Source organism: Hyperolius riggenbachi, chromosome 6 (assembly GCF_040937935.1).
Source record: "Hyperolius riggenbachi isolate aHypRig1 chromosome 6, aHypRig1.pri, whole genome shotgun sequence".
Classification (NCBI taxonomy): Eukaryota; Metazoa; Chordata; class Amphibia; order Anura; family Hyperoliidae; genus Hyperolius; species Hyperolius riggenbachi.
The window spans coordinates 152,603,761-152,626,943 of NC_090651.1; the positions used below are offsets into that span (position 1 = coordinate 152,603,761).

The 23,183-nt window shown below is 46.5% G+C and overlaps 1 protein-coding gene across 1 annotated transcript in view; it reads right to left on the bottom strand.

The window, feature by feature from the left end:
• The window catches only part of LOC137521179 (chloride channel CLIC-like protein 1), a 104,011-nt gene that overhangs the window by 41,338 nt on the left and 39,490 nt on the right, over positions 1 to 23,183 (bottom strand). Inside the window, exons 4-7 of the mRNA XM_068240103.1 lie at positions 23,056 to 23,151; positions 20,506 to 20,595; positions 17,334 to 17,555; positions 11,822 to 11,962 (exon numbers count right to left, since the gene is read on the bottom strand). Coding sequence (XP_068096204.1) covers positions 11,822 to 11,962; positions 17,334 to 17,555; positions 20,506 to 20,595; positions 23,056 to 23,151 — 549 coding nt within the window. The remainder of the gene's footprint in view (positions 1 to 11,821; positions 11,963 to 17,333; positions 17,556 to 20,505; positions 20,596 to 23,055; positions 23,152 to 23,183) is intronic.

Sequence of the window (23,183 nt, forward strand, 5' to 3'; positions counted from 1 at the left end):
GAGCGGCATCCCCCCGCCCGCTTCGATCGCCTTCGGCGATCTCCGATCAGGAAATCCCGTTCATAGAACGGGATTTCCTGGAGGGCTTCCCCCGTCGCCATGGCGACGGGGCGGGATGACGTCACCGACGTCGGGACGTCATTGGGAGTCCCGGGCCACCCCTCGGCGCTGCCTGGCACTGATTGGCCAGGCAGCGCTGGGGTCTGGGGGGGGGGGGGGCCGCGCGCCGCAGCAGATAGCGGCGATCGGGCGGGGGCCGGCGGCGATCAGAGTGCTGGCGCAGCTAGCAAAGTGCTAGCTGCGTCCAGCAAAAAAAAAATTATGAAAATCGGCCCAGCAGGGCCTGAGCGGCACCCTCCGGCGGCTTACCCCGTGTCCAGCACGGGGTTACCGCTAAGGAGGTTAAGTACATTAACAACATTAACCTCCTTGCCGGTCTAAAAAATCCGGCAAGGAGGCAGCGCCGCACATTTTTTTAATTTTTTTTTTTTTTTTTTAAATCATTTAGCGAGCCAAGGGCTCGCTACATGATAGCCGCTAAGCGGCGGCATCCCCCCACCCACTCTGATCGCCTTCGGCGATCAGAGTATGCAGGGAATCCCGTTGAGAACGGGATTTCCTGCAGGGCTTCCCCGGTCGCCATGGCGACGGGGCGGGATGACGTCACCGACGTCATGGACGTCGGGACGTCATAGGGAATCCCGATCCGCCCCTCAACGCTGCCTGGCACTGATTGGCCAGGCAGCGCAGGGCTCTGGGGCGGGGGGGAGCGACTCGGCGCGGCGGATTGCAGCGGATCGGCGGCGAGCGGCGGCGATCGGAAGTTACAAGCAGCTAGCAAAGTGCTAGCTGCTTGTAACAAAAAAAAAATTATGCAAATCGGCCCAGCGGGGCCTGAGATATCCTCCTGCGCAGGTTACCCCGAGCTGAGCTCGGGATAACCGGCAAGGAGGTTAAGGGGCTCTGCCCTAAGGCAGTTGCATCACCTGACTTAACATGGACACACACCCTCTAGAGTATGCACTACATCTAGAGGTTTAACATCTCCCAACTTACTCTCCCATGACTCTGCAGGCACACAATTCACTAATTCCTGAACTAGAATGCTGTAGGGAAGTCCGGACCAGCCGGGAATCTCCACTACACTTTCATTTTTCGTTTTATCCATCCTTTTAAACATGTAGAATTTTTTACTTTCTGCCAAGTGGGCGGGATTTGGACCAGAGGTGACCCTCATCAAAGTATGACTGCACCCCAAGTCCAAGTAGGCCTTGATAATCGGTTCAAAAGTTCTCACTTTGAAACTTTTGGCAAAATGCCAAGTAGCTTAAATGCTACCACTGTTTGCGTAGATATTGAAACTGTTTGCAAAATCTCAATATCTCTTTCCTTTAATGAGATATATCGATTTGAACCCTCAATTTGCAAAACTTTGCACAATGACTCCTGGTGCACAGGGGAGCCACTGGGCAAAATATCAACCAAATCTGAGCATACAATTCAACAAATTGAAAGGAAGGATCCTGCCAAGACTACGCCAATTAACCACTTCCCGACCGCCGTATATACAATTGGCGGCCGGGAAGTGGACGCCGCAAGGACCGCCGTATTGACAATTGGCGGCGGTCCTTGTATGGGCATGGGCGGAGCGATCGCGTCATCCGTGACGCGATCCTCCGCCTGGCGCCGCTCACCCGCCGCAACATCCCGCCGGCCATACGGAAGCGCCGGCGGGATGTTACCCGACAATCGCCGCATACAAAGTGTATAATACACTTTGTAATGTTTACAAAGTGTATTATACAGGCTGCCTCCTGCCCTGGTGGTCCCAATGTCCGAGGGACCACCAGGGCAGGCTGCAGCCACCCTAGTCTGCACCAAGCACACTGATTTTCCCCCCCCCCCTGCCCCAGATCGCCCACAGCACCCATCAGACCCCCCCCTGCCCACCCCCCAGACCCCTGTTTGCACCCAATCACCCCCCTAATCACCCATCAATCACTCCCTGTCACTATCTGTCAAAGCTATTTTTTTTTATCCCCCCGCTCCCTCCTGATCACCCCCCCACCCCTCAGATTCTCCCCAGACCCCCCCCAGACCCCTCCCCCCATGTACTGTATGCATCTATCCCCCCTGATCACCTGTCAATCACCCGTCAATCACCCGTCAATCACCCCCTGTCACTGCCACCCATCAATCAGCCCCTAACCTGCCCCTTGCGGGCAATCTGATCACCCCCCCACACCAATAGATCGCCCGCAGATCCGACATCAGATCACCTCCCAAATCCATTGTTTACATCTATTCTCTCCTCTAAACACCCACTAATTACCCATCAATCACCCATCAATCACCCCCTATCACCACCTGTCACTTTTACCTATCAGATCAGACCCTAATCTGCCCCGTGCGGGCACCCAATCACCCGCCCACACGCTCAGATTGCCCTCTGACCCCCCCCCCCTTATCAATTCACCAGTGCATTAATTACATCTGTTCTTCCCTGTAATAACCCACTGATCACCTGTCAATCACCTGCCAATCACCTATCACCCATCAATCACCCCCTGTCACTGCCACCCATCAATCAGCCCCTAACCTGCCCCTTGCGGGCAATCTGATCACCCACTCACACCATTAGATCGCCCGCAAACCCGCCGTCAGATCACCTCCCAAATCCATTGTTTACATCTGTTATCTTCTCTAAACACCCACTAATTACCCATCAATCACCCATCAATCACCCCCTATCACCAACCGTCACTGTTACCTATCAGATCAGACCCTAATCTGCCCCTTGCGGGCACCCAATCACCCGCCCACACGCTCAGATTGCCCTCAGACCCCCCCCCCCCTTATAAATTCGCCAGTGCATTAATTACATCTGGCCTTCCCTGTAATAACCCACTGATCACCTGTCAATCACCTGCCAATCACCTATCACCCATCAATCACCCCCTGTCACTGCCACCCAACAATCAGCCCCTAACCTGCCCCTTGCGGGCAAACTGATCACCCACCCACACCAATAGATCGCCCGCAGATCCGACATCAGATCACCACCCAAGCGCAGTGTTTCCATCTATTCTCTCCTCTATCACCACCCAAGCGCAGTGTTTCCATCTATTCTCTCCTCTAAACACCCACTAATTACCCATCAATCACCCATCAATCACCCCCTATCACCACCTGTCACTGTTACCCATCAGATCAGACCCTAATCTGCCCCTTGCGGGCACCCAATCGCCCGCCTACACGCTCAGATTGCCCTCAGACCCCCCCTTATCAATTCGCCAGTGAAATATTTACATCTGTTCTCCCCTGTAATAACCCACTGATTACCTGTCAATCACCTATCAATCACCCATCAATCACCCCCTGTCACTGCCACCCATCAATCACCCCCTGTCACTGCTGCCCATAAATCACCCGCTGTCACTGCCACCCATCAATCAGCCCCTAACCTGCCCCTTGCGGGCAATCTGATCACCCACCCACACCAATAGATCGCCCGCAGATCCGACGTCCGATCACCTCCCAAGTGCAGTGTTTACATCTGTTCTCTACCCTAAACACCCACTAATTACCCATCAATCACCCCCTGTCACTGCTACCTATCAGATTAGACCCCTATCTGCCCCTAGGGCACTCAATCACCCGCCCACACGCTCAGAATGCCCTCAGACCCCAGCCCTGATCACCTCGCCAGTGCATTGCTTGCATCTATTCCCCCCTCTAATCACACCTTGAGACACCCATCAATCACCTCCTGTCACCCCCTAGCACACCTACCCATCAGATCAGGCCCCAATTTGCCCCGTGTGGGCTCCTGTACACTCGGCCAAACCCTCAGATCCCCCTCAGACCCCCTTCCGATCACCTCCCCAGTGCATTGATTGCATCTATTTTCCCCTCTAACCACCCCCTGAGACACCCATCAATCACCTCCTGTCACCCCCCTAGCACTCCTATCCATCAGATCAGGCCCAATACAACCTGTCATCTAAAAGGCCACCCTGCTTATGACTGGTTCCACAAAATTCACCCCCTCATAGACCACCTGTCATCAAAATTTTCAGATGCTTATACCCCTGAACAGTCATTTTGAGACATTTGGTTTCCAGACTACTCACAGTTTTGGGCCTGTAAAATGCCAGGGCGGTATAGGAACCCCACAAGTGACCCCATTTTAGAAAAAAAGACACCCCAAGGTATTCTGTTAGGTGTATGACGAGTTCATAGAAGATTTTATTTTTTGTCAAAAGTTAGCGGAAATTGATTTTTATTGGGTTTTTTTCACAAAGTGTCATTTTTCACTAACTTGTGACAAAAAATAAAATCTTCTATGAACTCGCCATACACCTAACGGAATACCTTGGGGTGTCTTCTTTCTAAAATGGGGTCGTTGTAACGGGAGCCCCCCTTTTTTCATTTCGCAGGGCCCCTTCCCTGCGAGATTTTCTTGTGAGCAGCCATTTTGTGGATCCCCAGGCCAGCATAAAACATTGTAAAGCGACTGGCACATACACGTGTGGCGGTTGCTCTGTATGTCGGTACATTCAGGTGGGCAAGACGGTCAATCTGCCAGATGGCCGTGTTTGGCACCTCCCACACTATGTGAATTGCAGTACATCTTTAGTTGTTTATTTATTGATTTGCCCTTGCGGGGCGTTCTATGTGGGAAAGACAAAAAACGAATTCCGCTCGCGAATTTCGCAGCACATTACAAGTATTAAAAGTACTAACGTTAATAGTCTTACCCCTGTGGCAAGACACTTTAAGTCGGCCCATGGAGGCAATTTTCAATGTTTACGATTTGTTGGCCTGGATAGGATCCACAATACCGTGAGAGGTGGCAATATGGACCGCTTGTTGTTGCAACGTGAGGCACGGTGGATTTTTGACCTTGATGCAACCAAATCACCAGGTCTCAATGAAAATACCAGTTATGTTCCCTTTCTCCCACTTCAGTGAGAGTATTACTATATGGGTGCTGCGGTTACGTATTACCTGTGTCTGTGTGTAATCCTCTAGGGTGGGGGCTTTGGGGGTCTTGGGCGCTGTGGCATCTCACTTCATGAAACTCCGGATTTTTATATATGTCCTTGGTGACATGGTCAGGTGCCGTTTAAAGGCACCTTCTCCCCTCTAGGTGACGGCATGCATCTAGCATGTTTTTCACTGTAAAGGAGGGGCATATATTTAGTTGACAGTCTCACGGAGAGGTATTCTATCTATATTAGTGCTAAACAATGTTGGCCTCTGTGCCAGTATATATTGGACATTTACTTTGCATTTTTTTATTAAAACAAATTTTTGGGCAGTTGCCCTGTTTATCTGGGGACATGCATGGGGCGCCTGCTGCTTCTGTGCTGCCGCCGTCGGATCCGGCTGCTTCCTGGTGCCTCCCGCCCCCTCCCCGGGGCCGGCGTGCGGGGGGGCGGGGCTTGGCGGACGCGTCGCGCGCGCCATTGCGGCGCGCCCGTCGTGTCTGCCTGCCCCGCCCCCCTGCTCGCGGCGGCCCTGGGGTGGGGGCGGGTGGCGCCGTGTCTGCGGCCGGATTGGCCGGCGGCCTGCACATAGCTGCGGCGTCATGTGCGATGGGACACGCCTCCTGAAGAAGCCGGAAGAGCCGGCGAAATCGATTGAGGACGCCGTCCTCCACCATCAGCACGCTGCCGCATCCTCTCCTGTAGCCCTTGTGGGTTCTCGGCTTCCCTTCCAGCGCGACCTCTCCACGCAGCATGAGCACATGGACTTAATATGAGCCAGCAAGATCAACACACAGTAAGAGCCCCTTGGGCATAGGCATCACTCCTGGCAAGAGTTGTAGCATTTGGCCATGCTTTACATCTGCACAATTATATGCATCTACCTGGTGACTGACATCAATGTATGCTGTGCTATGCGGACCTAGCTGTGCTGCTGGTATCCTGTTTGTCGCATTTGCTATGTGCCTTGCTTTTGATCTTTGCTGAGCCGTATCATGCACATCAATCTGTGTGAGTTTTGACTGGCAAACCTGTCATCTTTGATGTGACCAGCCAACCACAGGTGTAAATTGGAGGACTGACACCTAGGCATGCTATGCCATACCAATTAAGCTGTGCTGCTGCTGTTCCAACACTATATCTGCTTCATGTGCTTTGCTCTGACCTCTGCTGGAATGAACTATGTATATCTATTTGTTTGTATCCTGACTGGCAGACCTGCTACTGTCGCTGTGATGAATTAATACAAAGTTGCACTAACAAATGTGGAGTGGATATACTCCCAGGGCCTATTTCAAACCTCGGCCTGTCATTAATGTTCAAGTGTACATTTTTTAGGAAGCCCAGAGGCCAATTTGTTACTACACAATCTTTCCAATTCTGAGCTCAGAGAGGAACTGTTAGAAACTGCGCAGTTCTGAACTTAATCATGTGCACATGAGATAGTGGAGTGGGGGGAGCTGTGAGGTCCGGGGCATCCATTGGGGCATGACAGGTGGGATTGGGGGTTGGTGGGCTTTTTGGTGGGAGTTGCGGTACATTATATGGTTTTAGTATTTGGATTTGTATTGAATAAAGTTTTTGTATATTTTTTGAATATGATTTGCTTGTTTGTACTCAGTCAGGCCACACCCCTCCTTTATTATATCTCCTAGTGTATTCTGTTAGGTGTATGACGAGTTCATAGAAGATTTTATTTTTTGTCTAAAGTTAGCGGAAATTAATTTTTATTGTTTTTTTTTTCACAAAGTGTCATTTTTCACTAACTTGTGACAAAAAATAAAATCTTCTATGAACTCGCCATACACCTAACGGAATACCTTGGGGTGTCTTCTTTCTAAAATGGGGTCACTTGTGGGGTTCCTATACTGCCCTTGCATTTTAGGGGCCCTAAACCGCGAGGAGTAGTCTAGAAAACAAATGCCTCAAAATGACCTGTGAATAGGACGTTGGGCCCCTTAGCGCACCTAGGCTGCAAAAAAGTGTCACACATGTGGTACCGCCGTACTCAGGAACAGTAGTATAATGTGTTTTGGGGTGTATTTTTACACATACCCATGCTGGGTGGGAGAAATTTCTATGTAAATGGACAATTGTGTGTAAAAAAATCAAACAATTGTCATTTACGGAGATATTTCTCCCACTTAGCATGGGTATGTGTAAAAATACACCCCAAAACGCATTATACTACTTCTCCTGAGTACGGCGGTACCACATGTGTGGCACTTTTTTTTTACACCCCAAGTACGCTAAGGGGCCCAAAGTCCAATGAGTACCTTTAGGATTTCCCAGGTCATTTTGCGACATTTGGTTTCAAGACTACTCCTCACGGTTTAGGGCCCCTAAAATGCCAGGGCAGTATAGGAACCCCACAAATGACCCCATTCTAGAAAGAAGACACCCAAAGGTATTTCGTACGGAGTATGGTGAGTTCATAGAAGATTTTATTTTTTGTCACAAGTTAGCGGAAAATGACACTTTGTGAAAAAAAACAATTAAAATCAATTTCCGCTAACTTGTGACAAAAAAATAAAAACTTCTATGAACTCACCATACTCCTAACGGAATACCTTGGGGTGTCTTCTTTCTAAAATGGGGTCATTAGTGGGGTTCCTATACTGCCCTGGCATTTTAGGGGCCCTAAACCGTGAGGAGTAGTCTTGAAACAAAAATGACCTGTGAAATCCTAAAGGTACTCATTGGACTTTGGGCCCCTTAGTGCAGTTAGGGTGCAAAAATACTTTTTTAATTGTGTTTTTTCACAAAGTGTCATTTTCCGGAAAATGACACTTTGTGAAAAAAAACAATTAAAATCAATTTCCGCTAACTTGTGACAAAAAAATAAAAACTTCTATGAACTCACCATACTCCTAACGGAATACCTTGGGGTGTCTTCTTTCTAAAATGGGGTCATTAGTGGGGTTCCTATACTGCCCTGGCATTTTAGGGGCCCTAAACCGTGAGGAGTAGTCTTGAAACAAAAATGACCTGTGAAATCCTAAAGGTACTCATTGGACTTTGGGCCCCTTAGTGCAGTTAGGGTGCAAAAAAGTGCCACACGTGGTATCGCCGTACTCGGGAGAAGTAGTATAATGTGTTTTGGGGTGTATTTTTACACATACCCATGCTGGGTGGGAGAAATACTTCTGTAAATGACAATCTTTTGATTTTTTTACACACAATTGTCCATTTACAGAGGTATTTCTCCCCCCCCAGCATGGGTATGTGTAAAAATACACCCCAAAACACATTGTACTACTTCTCCCGAGTATGGCGATACCACATGTGTGGCACTTTTTTGCACCCTAACTGCGCTAAAGGGCCCAAAGTCCAATGAGTACCTTTAGGATTTCACAGGTCATTTTGAGAAATTTCGTTTCAAGACTACTCCTCACGGTTTAGGGCCCCTAAAATGCCAGGGCAGTATAGGAACCCCACAAATGACCCCATTTTAGAAAGAAGACACCCCAAGGTATTCCGTTAGTAGTATGGCGAGTTCATAGAAGATTTTATTTTTTGTCACAAGTTAGCGGAAATTGATTTTAATTGTGTTTTTTCACAAAGTGTCATTTTCCGCTAACTTGTGACAAAAAATAAAATCTTCTATGAACTCACCATACTCCTTACGGAATACCTTGGGGTGTCTTCTTTCTAAAATGGGGTCATTTGTGGGGTTCCTATACTGCCCTGGCATTTTAGGGGCCCTAAACCGTGAGGAGTAGTCTTGAAACGAAATTTCTCAAAATGACCTGTGAAATCCTAAAGGTACTCATTGGACTTTGGGCCCTTTAGCGCAGTTAGGGTGCAAAAAAGTGCCACACATGTGGTATCGCCGTACTCAGGTGAAGTAGTATAATGTATTTTGGGGTGTATTTTTACACATAACCATGCTGAGTGGGAGAAAGATCTCTGTAAATGGACAATTGTGTGTAAAAAAAATTAACAAATTGTCATTTACAGAGATATTTCTCCCACCCAGCATGGGTATGTGTAAAAATACACCCCAAAACACATTATACTACTTCTCCTGAGTACGGCAATACCACATGTGTGGCACTTTTTTGCAGCCTAACTGCGCTAAGGGGTCCAAAGTCCAATGAGCACCTTTAGGCTTTACAGGGGTGCTTACAATTTAGCATCCCCCAAAATGTCAGGACAGTAAACACACCCCACAAATGACCCCATTTTGGAAAGTAGACCCTTCAAGGTATTCAGAGAGGGGCATGGTGAGTCCGTGGCAGATTTCATTTTTTTTTGTCGCAAGTTAGAAGAAATGGAAACTTTTTTTTTTTTTTTTCCCCCTCACAAAGTGTCATTTTCCGCTTACTTGTGACAAAAAATAATATCTTCTATGAACTCACTATGCCTCTCAGTGAATACTTTGGGATGTCTTCTTTCCAAAATGGGGTAATTTGGGGGGTATTTATACTATCCTGGAATTCTAGCCCCTCATGAAACATGACAGGGGGTCAGAAAAGACATAGATGCTTGAAAATGAGAAAATTCACTTTTTGCACCATAGTTTGTAAACGCTATAACTTTTACCCAAACCAAGAAATATACACTGAATGGGTTTTTTTTTATCAAAAACATGTTTGTCCACATTTTTCGCGCTGCATGTATACAGAAATTTTACTTTATTTGAAAAATGTCAGCACAGAAAGTTAAAAAAAATCATTTTTTTGCCAAAATTCATGTCTTTTTTGATGAATATAATAAAAAGTAAAAATCGCAGGAGCAATCAAATAGCACCAAAAGAAAGCTTTATTAGTGACAAGAAAAGCAGCCAAAATTCATTTAGGTGGTAGGTTGTATGAGCAAGCAATAAACTGTGAAAGCTGCAGTGGTCTGAATGGAAAAAAAGTGGCCGGTCCTTAAGGGGTAGAAAGCCCTAGGTCCTCAAGTGGTTAATGTTTTGCCTAAGCAAATAGGGTTTTTAAACCCTCTAACTTCGCTCACCATTCAAAGATGGGAATAAACCAAAATTGCTGCAAAACATGTATATTTAACTCAAAGAAATAGTTTATTTAGTCCTACAATCCTGTTACAATATTATCTAAGCCTGCAGAATCATAGTTAGTTTGAGTAATTAGAAGTATGCATCAACACGTTACCAAGCTGTTGTAGACATCACCCATGGAGGATCGGGGGACCTCAGCGACCTCGGAAGGGGAAACAACTGGAACATACACGAACAGCACGTCTGCTGATCATCTGGAAAGATCCCGAAGTCAAAGTGTTTTCCCCCTGCCTTTAACGGACAGAATCGTCATAACCGCGCAAGCGCATAAGCAGCTAATCAGAACATGTTTCTATTCCATGCAAGCGCAGAAAGAACACATGCTGCTGCTGCTGCCTCAGCGCGTGATCACAACATGATCTTATTCCGCGCAAGCGCAGAAAGACCATATGTTGCTATTTTAGCGCGTGATCAGAACATGCTCTCACTGCGCGCAGGCGCAGAAAGACCACATGTTGCCAATCAAGCGCGTGAACAAAACATGTTTCTCTTCTACCCAAGGGCAAGAAGAACATGTTGCTTTGTGGATGTTGCTTTGTGGACAAAGAATGTGAGCAAATGTAAGAAATGTAACTTATTGCACAGCAATTCATTGTTCTTACTCTGCACAAGGACAGACAAAATACAGCAACGTCTCCAGTTGCTGTGTTAAACCTAATTAACCCATCCAGTACTAGACAGAGAACACATTTAACATATATACGTGAACAGTAATCCATACATTAAAGCAGGGCTTTTCAACCTGTGGTACGCGTACCACCAGTGGTACTTTGCTGTTGGCCAGGTGGTACACTCCAAGTTTGCTACTTAATTGCTCACCTGCTGCTTGTTCTGGTCCCATTCTGTCTTCCCCTCACTTGCTCCTCACTGTGCTGCCCTGCGGCATACTACAGACCTCAGATCAGCAGTAAAGAGACAGCCAGGTGAACAGTGCACAGTGATGGCAGGTATACTTCAAATACAGGAAGTGACATCACGGCGGCTGGGTTGCCACTGATTTGAGGTCTGAACTATGCTGCAGGGCAGCACAGTGAGGAGCGATCGAGGGGTAGCTGAACTTTGTGGTGGGTCACTGCCCAGCTCTCTGGTGGTGGGAGGGGACTATCTATATTGAAGTAGGGAAGAGGAGGAGGAACTGGAAAGGCTACCTATATTAGGCAATCTACCTACAGAGGCTAGCAATCCAATTTTAATCCTTTTTCCCACTAATGCATCCCTGCTATTCCCCTCCCATATGCCCCCCTTTTCTTAAAGTGTACCTTTAATAAAAAAGTGCCCCGGGGGGTACTTACCTCAGGAGGGGGTTTCCCCCTTCCTCTTCAGTAGAGGGAATCCAGTGCTGGGACCCCCAGCGTGAGCGCTTGTGCAGTAGCTGCTCTCCGCTCGGGCTCTGGCGGAAACAGCCAAGTCTGATTGGGTCAGATCTACTGCACAGGCACACTGGTGGTACTTGAAATTTTTCAGGCAATAAAAGTGGTACAATTAGTGAAAAGATTGAAAAGCCCTGCATTAAAGGATCCATACATAAAGACAGGCATGTCACTAAGGTATCACAACCACTGCCTGCTCTTCCTAGCTGCTTACTGAGAAAAGGACAGAATCTTATATTTCACCCTCTGCAAGTAAATTATGTGGCTAGAGGTTTGGATTTTGACTCTCCCATTACACCACTATATGAAGTGTCAGAAGCACTTTCATGCCCTATCACCGCCAAAGGTTCTGCACTACAACTGTTAAAAAAAAAAAAAAAAAAAAAAAAGTCAAGAATGGTAGTCTCCATATTTCTCAAATGACAGGTTTTAAATCTTACCTTGTACAAGTACATCCAGTTCCAGCCAATGCTGACAACAAAGGTTATCACAAAGAGTCTCCATATTTGCACATACCATCTGACTTGTGTCCACAGTTCTGTGGCTACCATCCTCACAATGCAAAGCAGGCTTAAGGAAATCTTGAAAAGATAAAATTGAGTAAACATGTAAGGTTTATGACAGCACATACTGGAAGTTCTACTAAATGATAAATCGTGGAGAAGCAAAGCTGGATAAAGTCCACAGAAAGCCCTTAGAAGATTAATAGTTCTAAGCCCCTATGAAGACACTGTACTTTCAGAATCAGAATCATTTATTTCGCCAAGTACAACGTGAGTTGTACCCGGAATTGATTTTGGCACAACAGGGTCGGTGGTGGTACAGTACAGAAATTGAACAGTCAGCATACAGTAAGTACACAGTAGATACCTATAGCGCATACATATACACAGTGGATACATACAGTAGGTACAATGCATAAATACAGACAGAGTAAAGCATAGGTAGAGAACCCATAAAGAATGGACCCAAGAGAAGAACCAGGGGGACATCCGCTGCCGTCTATGGCACTCAAACCGCTTCTGCAGCGATACTTTGAATCAGATGCCCCTGGTCTATCTTGGGGGAGAGAGAGAGAGGGAGAGAGAGAGAGAGAGAGAGGGAGAGGGAGAGGGAGAGAGAGAGAGAGAGAGAGAGAGAGAGAGAGAGAGAGAGAGAGAGAGAGAGAGAGAGAGAGAGAGAGAGAGAGAGAGAGAGAGAGAGAGAGAGAGAGAGAGACAAAGAAAGAGGTGTAGAACAGTGAATGAGTCCCCTGGGGTTTTGGCGTGACCTGTCCGGTTAGTGTCCCTGGCTTCCAACTGCGATGAGACCACGGCTGCTGGTCAGACGTTGTCTCTGTCCCTTTTAATATCTCATCCCTTTAAAATATTGTAAACTCATAACATCATGTTTCTTATATGTACCAGTGTTTCTCCAAGCCCTATTGGCCGGGCATGCCCCCACCTAATTTTGGTGAGCGGTCGGCTCTCATTGGCTCTCCTCCTTACCTGTCAGGGTCAGCCTTACCACACCTGAATCATTTAATTCAGGAAGCAAATTCTAGGGAGCAGCAGTGCTGTACACTGAGGGCCCGTTCAGACTGCACGCGTGTCCAGCCGCGTTTCTGGAAACGCGTGCAGGAGGCCGTCACGCACGACATCAGACAGTGCATAGAGTGCACTGTCTGATGTTCACACTGCATGCGTTCCGGACCAGTGCGGTCCGGGAACGCATGCTGCACGCAGATTTAGCAAAAACGCGCGGCTGTCCCATTCACTTTTCAGTGATGGGATCAGCCACGCAACGCATACAAACGCGGATGGCGTGCGTTCGTACGCGTTGCGTTCCGCATGCGTGGCCATCCGCGTTTGTAATGTGAACCGGCCCTGATACAGCAGATAATCTTCTCTCTCGCCTTGCTGCTGACACACAGGACCGGAGAGCTGCCAGAGTGTGTATCCATTATTATTCACTGCTCTAACCCAATCTCCTATCTATGTGCTGCTGCTGTGCTTGGAGATGCGCAGTGTGTCTGAGTGTGTTTCGGTGTGTAAGTGTGTCTTCAGAGGGTGTTTCTATGTGTAAGCGAGTGTGTCTACTACAGGGCAGCACACTAATAGCATTCATTCACTCACCCATCAGCACCCAGCATACTGTATTTGCTGTCGTATAAGATGCACTTTTTCTCCCTAAAAAATGGAGGGAAAAAAAAGTCCTTATATGGCTAATGCCGGGAATCCCCGACTTACAAACGCCCGCTGACACGAACCACTGCAACATTGGGGGACTCCCTGCATTGTCCCCCTGTATGTCGATGTCTGCCGCTCATCCCCTATGTGTCCGCTCTCCCCCAGCCCCAGTGTCTCCTGCACCCCCGTATATAATAAGCAATGTCGGGAGCAGGCCCGGATTCACATCACAGGAACATATAGGCACAGATGTTCTGGCACTCTACACTTTGCCCTCCACAAATCCCCACCCAATTTAACCTGGCTGGCTCCGCTGTCACTTCTCCCTTACTTCTGCCCGGTGTAGGTAGCCACAGGTGTCCCTTTATACTGAGTGTACCTCGGGCCACCTAATGCTAAGTAGCCAGAGGTTCCCCCGTGTATTGGGTAGCTAGAGGTGCCCCCAACTAAAGGGAGATCTTGTCTGTGGAATGCAGGGAGCTGCGTGAGTAGCCTCTCATTTATGCTCCATAGCAGTGTTGCCAGCTCATCCCTTTAAAGGAATACTGTAGGGGGGTCGGGGGAAAATGAGTTGAACTTACCCGTGGCTTGTAATGGTCCCCCGCAGACATCCTGTGCCCGCGCAGCCACTCACCGATGCTCCGGCCCCGCCTCTGGCTCACTTCTGGAATTTCCGACTTTAAATTTAGAAAACCCCTGCGCCTGCGTTGCCGTGTCCTCGTTCCCTCTGATGTCACCAGGAGTGTATAGCACAAGCCCAGTATGGTCTGTGCCTGCGCAGTACGCTCCTGGTGACATCAGGGGAAGCGAGGACACGATAACGCAGGCGCAGGGGTTTTCTGACTTTAAAGTCAGAAATTACAGAAGTGAACCGGAGGCGGGGCCGGTGCATCGGTGAGCGGCTGCGCGGGCACAGGATGCCTGCGGGGGACCATTAGAAGCCCCGGGTAAGTTCAACTCATTTTCCCCCGACCCCCCCTACAGTATCCCTTTAATTACTGACACATCTAAGTTATACAGGTTCTGGGACTACTTACACATAATCAGTGCCTTAACTGCATCTACCTAGCCACGAAACCTGTATAATTCATATGTGCCAGTAATTAAAGGGATGAGTTGGCAACACTGCTCCATAGTGAAGCAGGGAGGCACTCGAGGAGGGGAGTGAATCACCTTTCCATCATCAGACGCCTGTAGGCACAAGCCTGCAGTGCCTTATGGTAAATCCGGCACTGGTCGGGAGTGTCTCACCCCATCCAGCGGCTCCCGTGGAGAGTACAGCCCTCTCGCCCCCAGCACTGCTCCTCTCGCATCATCATCAGAGGCCGCCACAAGACAATGTACTCTATTGTTTCAGGACTTGCACTTATCCCTAAATTGGCCCAAGACTACGACGGACATATAACTACCGTAGGGATTAGATTGTGAGCTTCTCTGAGACACAGTGACAAGGCCATATATAGTCTGTAAAGCGCTGTGGAAGATGTTGGAGCTATATAAATAATACAAACACTGGTGCACATGACAGGTGGGAGGCATCACTCTGCCCCCACCAATATAAGTACTAAATAATAATAATAATCATCAAGGCTGACCAACCATCAACCACAGACTGCAAGCTAGCAAGTGATTTTACTCCTCCCTCCGAATCCCTATTGTGGCTGCATCATTAAAGAACACCTGAACTGAGAGGAATATGGAGGCTGCCAAATGTATTTCCTTTTTAACAATACCAATTGCATGGTAGTCCTGCTGATCTCTTTGGGTGCATCACGCACCCAAAACAAGCATGTTGCTAATCCAGCCAGACTACAGTCAAAAACATCTGATCTGCATGCTTGTTCAGGGTCTAAGGCCAAAAGTATTAGAAGAAAAAAATAGAAAAAGCTTTAATTGCCAATATAGTACTTTTAATCCAGAATGCCGAAATATCAAAAAATTTCATTAGTAATCAATTACAATACAGCACATAAGATGGCAGCACAAGAGCTGATGCGTTTCTGACCCTACTGGGTCCTTAGAAGCAATTCACATATCCCTCACAGTTCAGGTGTCATTTAAAGAGAATCTGTACTCTAAAATGTTTACAATAAAAAGCATACCATTCTATTCATTATGTTCTCCTGGGCCCCTCTTTGCTGTTTCTGCCACTCCCTGCTGCAATCCTGGCTTGTAATTGCCAGTTTTAGGCAGTGTTTACAAACAAAAAACATGGCTGCTAACCAGCATGTGATAGGCTGAGAGAATACAGAGCGTGGAGGGGGCGTGGAGAAGGTGTGTATGACTTCTACCTATCACAGCAGAGCAGCACATTCCTGCCTGAGCCTACAAAGCTGACAAAGGAAAGAAGATTAGATTATATAACAGAGATAATACAGCCACTCTGCAACTAGGAAAGGCTGCAGTAAGAAAGACCACATTAGACGAGGTATAGAAGAAATTAGGCTGAAAATTTTGTTAGAGTCTCTTTAATTAACCTCCCTAGCGGTATGATTACTTCCAGATTTTAGAATCTAAAAGTGGTGCATTTTTTTCACAAGCTTTTAGACCCTATAAAGCAGGAAAAGAATCATACTGCTAAATAGATCTTCGGCAGCCCTGCATATTATCTATCTCCCCTGTGTCCAACGCTGCAATTCTCCCTTCATCCATGGCAGGCGTGGATCTCACCAGAGGGATCGAGAGCCTTCGAGGACCAGAGGAAGAAGAATGGCTGCCAGCATCTGGATCCTGAAGGAGGTGCGTTACAAACGCCCGCTGCACGCACACTTTGCATATACCTACCAGTGGCTACACGGTCAGGCTCAGGGTTACCGCTTTGAGCTGCGGATTTCCAGCTTCACGTCCGCAGCTGCTACAGCCGCAGGGATGCGCTAGTCAGGTCCCTGCAGTTTGGGGGGGTTTGCACGTGATCGTGCGGGCAGATGCCCGCAATCGCAATCTTGGTGGTAGTAGGGGGGATTGGCTGCGGGGGACAAAAGTCCCCTGTGACAATCCGTACACGTCCGCCGAGAATAAACACTGTTTTTCTTCAAAAACAGTGTTTATTCTTAAATAGAGCTGCTGCGCTTCCTTCTGCCGACGATCGTTAGATTTATGAATGGGAACAAAGTTCCCATTCATTAATCCCCCCACAGGTTACCGTCATCGCTTTTTGCGTCAATTCCCTAGTGACAAGGTGGCAACACATTGTTTCCTATGTAGTGCACTTATTGTACGCTAAAAGGATTTGCTCAGCGGGGACATCTTGTGGCCAAATAGTAAAATTATACCTACTGACTTTAGGGAATAAAAAAAAAAAAATTAATATGTATGTCAAGAGGGCATATTATTATTAAATTATGGGCTAAAAATTAGTGATGGATGTAAAACCGAAAAAAATACACCTTTATTTCCAAATAAAATATTGTCACCATACATTATACCAGGGATATAATTTTAACGTTGCAATAACCGGGACAAATGGTCAATTAAAATGTGTAGATTTTAAATAATGGTAGCATGAATTATTTTAAAACTATAATGGCTGAAAACTGAGAAATAATGAATTTTTTTTTTTCCTTTTATTCCCATTATAATGCATTTAGAATAAAATAATTCTTAGCATAATGTATCACCCAAAGAAAGCCTAATTTGTGGCGGAAAAAACAAGGAATAGATCATTTTGTTGTGATAAGTACTGCGCTGAAATGTTAAAATTCTTCTTGTCCATAAGGTGAAAAATACCCGCTGGCTGAAATGGCTAAAGAGTAAGTAACATAACTTCTTATAATGAATTCCTTACCATGAAAACACTGAAGGGGTCAATGCCTATGTAGTCTTCTAGGGTCCATCGCCAGTCTTCTTCATTGTGATGTTTGAACCTGACTAAGATCCTGCTTACAGTTTCATCAAGGGCACCTGCATTCCAGTCAGCATCTCTGAGGAATCTCTGAATCTCCACGATCATCTCATTTGTAAGAACCATCTCTGCATCATAGTGCACTGCTGGCTCAGATTCACCTGGCTATATAAATCAATCAATCAATCAAGACCCAAGTAAAGTAAAAATAACATACTCATTTGCTGTTCTACAGTTAATGTGAAAAATCTCCAAGATATAATGGCAAGCATCTCGTCAATCAAACATCCCCTTTTTCAGTTTCCATCTATCCTCATCACCTGTTCTACCATCACAAATTGTTTCTCCATCCTTGCCCTGCTAACTCACCTGTCCAACAACCCCTATTGTGTGCTCCTAATTCACCCAGAGTACCTGGCCAAATACACACACTGTGCACACACTCGCTAATGTTTTACTAATACCAGGGACAAACCCAGGATTTTCAAGGGGGGAGGGGGGAGGGAAGTAGTATTGCTGAAAGGTCTCCCTCAGCCATGCACAATACAGTATAATGGTAGGACAACATGCTGGGTACATATAAATGCAACGTCCCGTCCGACTGACAAGATCTGACAATTATTTCCTAAATGTCTGATCTGCTCCCGATCACCAACGGGATCAATTAGGAGCAGTTTGGATACAGATGAAGACAGCCAACATTGGTAATGAAGGAGAAAGTGCACCATTCACCCAGCAGGAGCACATGGCTGTGCTCATATCTGACTCTGTTAAGTTCTCCAGAGCTGCTCCATGCTCTGTACACACACTGCTGCTCCATGCTCTGCTGCTCCATCCAAAGTCAACTGTAGCAGGGAAGGAAAGGGGGCAGTGGTGTGAGCTGCAGGATGCCTGCAGATATTCTGGGGTTTCAAATTGTGCCTGTCCCCAGACACTGCACCGGCCCTGGTCTGAGGGGGAGTTTTCGGCAGCTGTAATTCCCCCCCCCCCCATGACTACCACTGTGACAACAGTTCTCCTGGCATACCTAAAACTGTTGTGCTCCTTCCTCTGCCCTACCATGCTCCCAATCTTCTCCCAATCACCCCATTCACCTCTATCTGCTCCAATCACCTCTTCTACCTGCCTCTATGGTGTGTGCCACCAACTCTCCCAGTCCCTTAAGCTGGCCATACACTAGGCCGATTCCCGCCAGATCGACAGCAGATTTGATCACTGGGATCGAATCTGCTGTCACATCATTCCCGCAATACGGCGAATTTCGATCCATTTCGTCCGATCCCATCTATCGCTCTGTGCGGAAAATTACCGTCGATCGCCCGCGGGTAGGGTGCACGTCGCTAGCGGAGTTCGAGTACCCGACGACCGATGCAATAGAGCCCGCATACATTACCTGCTCCACCGGCACGACTGCCCCCGGTCACCGCTGCTCCGTCTCCGCGCTGGTCTGGTCTCCGGGTCCGGCATGTTTCACTTCTTCTAGCTCGGCAGGAAGTTTAAACAGTAGAGCGCCCTCTACTGTTTAAACTTCCTGCCGGGCAGGAAGAAGTAAAGCATGCCGGACCTGGAGACCAGAGTGGAGACGGAGCAGCGGTGACCGGGGGCAGTCGCGCCGGCGGAGCAGGTAATGTATGCGGCAGGGGGGAGCGGTGGCGGCAGCACCACCACAACAGATTGTGAACGGTTTCAGGCTGAAATCGGTTCACAATCTGTTTGCAGTAAAGGTAGCCATATTCGATCAGAGAGGGATCTATCTGTTGGTCGAATCTGATGGCAAATCGACCAGTGTATGGCTTTACCTATCCTAGCATGTCCCTCACCCTTGTTTGCAACTTCACACTCCATTTAGACGATTATTATTCATCTGCAATGTGGGCTAATCCTTCCACAGCCTCATTACCCCACGCTGTGCACTTCATTCCAATCCTATTAATCACTCCAACCCACACCTACTGTGCTCGTGTCACATCGCCCCCACCTCCTCAATCTATTCTACTACTCTCAACCCATCTATTTTGCCATGCTCTTGGTGTGCTGTCTCTGATTTCTTTAACAAAAATCACTCTGTGCTCTCACTGGATACCTGTTCTCAAGTCAGGTAAAAAAGGTGGGTGCTGAGATTTAAAAAATGACAGCTCTAGCGGCACTCCGTGATTAACCTTCCTGGCGGTATGATTATTTCCGCATTTTAGGGTCTTTTCCAAACGTTTTAGACCCTAAAACCCGGGGAAAAAAAAACATGCCACCAGAAAGTCAGCAGCAGACCAAGCACTGACTCACCTTCCTGGTATCCAGCACTGCAGTTCTCCCGTGTCCTCTGGGTGGCGCTGTAACTCTGTAGTGAGATCACTGACGGCGATCTCACTAGTTATTCAGAGCCTCAGTGGAGAGGAAGAAGAATGGCTGCCTGTGTCTTGATCTCCTGGAAGGTGAATAAAAACGCCCCCTGTGCGCCATTGCTCTGCATTGAGCACCCAACGGCTAGCCCAAGCGTAGCTTGGGGTTCCTACCAGGGAGGTTAATTTGGATGCCGGAGGAGCCCTAATTACGCATAAAACACAGTCATTCAGTCAAACTACAACTTAACTCGATGAACAACAGCTACAGTGGGGGAATAGTATTTACCCACGCCGTGAAATTTGCCACAGCAGGGAGAGACGTTTTTTGGCTTCACCCTCCGTCGGTGCCTTCATTGCATGTACACACCTATTATATCTCTCCATTTTGTGTGGCTACAATTTATTGTATCCTAACCATCCCACTGTACCGCCTTTCCACTTAATTTTTCCATCATAGATTATTAAACATTTGCAAATGCTAAGCCAAAGTCTTATTTACACTAAACAACATGAGAATTTATTTCTGAATTTGTTGCATCTTAAGTTACTGAAAAAGCAGTTTGCTCTAGTGCTGGTGCTCTAGTTATTCTCAACTCTGCATGCTTTTAGATCCCCACACTGGAGAATTCTGCTAAGAAGATTGATCATTGATTTACCACACATGTTTTCTGGAAATAAGCACTGTTGATGACTCCTGAGGAAAGTGTTGTGAGAAGCAGACAGTAAAGGGAAGATGATAACCAACATAAACCCAACACATGTAGAATAATACTTACAAACCCAAGATTTTTGGCCTCATTTAGAATCCTGTTTAGGTAGCGCCTGAATATTGGGTTACAGCTCCTGTGAGTTTTCTCTTTCTCGATCTGGGAAAAAATATTTCACATGTAAAGATTTTACTTTTTCATTAATTAGAACACTAAGCGTAAGTTTATAAAAGTGTGCAGAATAAGTTGATATATTTCTATTATTCTGTGCACCTTTACCAGGGCTGTGGAGTTGGTACAAAAATCATCCTGTTTATGAAACCACCGACTCAGACTCAAGGTACACAAAATTGCTCCGACTCCTTAGTCTAATTTTTACAAAGGTTATGGATTTCGGACTCCTCAGTTTATTGAAACCACCGACTGACTCCAGGTACCCACAATTGCTCCGACTCCACAGCTCTGACATTTACATCAATAAAAAGACAAGGGGCTCATCCCCGCCTACGGTGTCTAAGAGGAGGTGGCAGTAACCTCCCTCCATGCCTGTGGATCTAGGAGACCCCAGATGTTCACTCCCTGGGTCAAATGGGTATATGGGTACTACTCATCAGCATCCCTGCCTTGGTCCTCTGGATCCTCATTCATATTCATTAATTACATGTAAGTATTTTTGTTGAATGTAGAAGAATAAAATACTTCTCTGGGCCCTCTTGATCTTAAAAGGAACCTATATTGTGAGACATATGGAGGCTGCCATATGTATTTCCTTTTAAACAATACCAGTTGCCTAGCAACTCTTTTTGGCATCAGTAGTGTCTGATTCACACCCCAGAAAAAAAGCATGCAGCTAATCTAGTCAGACTTCATCCAGAGCACCAGAGGTGAGGATAGACCTCTTGTCCTTGACATAGACAAGGTCTTTATGGAAGAGGGGCTAATTTCTTTTTTTTTTCTTTAGAGCAATACAATTAATACTACAGTTAGGGCCATAAATATTTGAACAGACTTTTTATTTTATTTTTGCTTTGTACATTATCACAATGAATTTTGAATTAAACAACTCAAATACAGTTGCATTAAAAAAAACATGAGGCAACTAAAGTATTTTTAACACAATTCCTCCTTTTCAGGGGTTCAAAAGTAACTGAACAAATTAAATAAATGTAAATAAAAATATAATACTTGGTTAAAAAACAACAACAGATGCTGGGTGTCCTTTTTTAATGCTCTGCCAGGTCTGTCTGCAGTGGCATTTAGTTGCTGTTTGTGGGCCTTTTTTGCCCGAAGTTTAGTCTTCAACAAATGAAATGCATGCTCAATTTGGTTAAAGAGAATCTGTACTGTAAAATTCTTACAATAAAAAGCATACCATTCTATTCATTATGTTCTCCTGGGCCCCTCTTTGCTGTTTCTGCCACTCCCTGCTGCAATCCTGGCTTGTAATTCCCAGTTTTAGGCAGTGTTTACAAACAAAGACATGGCTGCTAACAGCATGCGATAGGCTGAGAGGAGCTCAGTCTGTGACTCACACAGAGCCTGCAGGGGGCGTAGAGAGGGTGTGTATAGCTTCTATCCTATGACAAACAGGAGCACATTCCTGCCTGAGCCCGACAAAGCCGTCAGAGGAAAGAAGATTAGATAAATATAACAGAGATAATACAGCCACTGTGCAACTACGAAAGGCTGCAGTAAAGGGGCCCATACACTTACCGATTTTCCCGCCGATATACAGCTGATTCGATCACTGTGATCGAATCGGCTGTGAAATCGTTGCGCAAACGCTGACCGAATGATCGATTTCCGTCCGAAATTGATCGTTCCTGACAATTCCCGTCCCGTCTGTGCGGAAGATTTCGCTTGATCGGGAGTGCGTCGATAGCGGCGTTCGAATGCCTATTTCTCAGGATGTACCTGTACATTTTGCTTCTTTCGCAGCTTAAGGATGAATGAAGGATACATTATCTGTCACTTAAAGAGAGTCTGAAACCTAATACTTCTTTTTACCTTCTACTTATGTTCAGCCATTTCAGCAGTCCTGAAACACTGCAGTCCCCTGGCAGAACAAGGGCTTTATACCCCTGAAATCCCCGGAGCAAATTTGGTGATGTTGGTGATTATTAAAATTAATGGATTGTATTTAGTGAGTAAAAAGGCAAAAGATGACTTTTGTGGATGCGACCATGATGTTAACAGCATAATAATAATAATAATAATAATAATAATGTCAACATTTGTATAGCACTTTTTCTACTGTGGGACGCAAAACGCTTGAGAGCTGCAGCCACTAGGGGCACGTGCAGTAGGGAGTCTTGCCCAAGGACTGCTTACTGAATAGGTACTGGCTTACTGTACAGGAAGAGCAGAGATTTGAACCCTGGTCTATGTCAGTGGCAGAGCCCTCAACGGAAACCAGAGACGACTGATGCTGCACATTTGATATTTAGTCGAGGCTTCCTCCAGCTCCACAAGCATGTCTTAGTCCCTCACTGTCCTCTGCAGCATCAATTGTCTCTGGTACACTTTAACCAGTACACTATCCAGTAGTAATGAAATATAACATTTCCTGCGGTAGATGTATGTTAGCACAATTTTCATTTTATGATGACATTTATTTACCTCTTGTTTCCTATTCAAATCCTCTGTATACCTCTGCAATGTACTTTCTGTGTTTTCCTCCTTAGCCTCTTCATTGGAAGCAACATCAGAGGGTTCCTAAGAGCAAACAGACAGAGTTTTATTCTTCT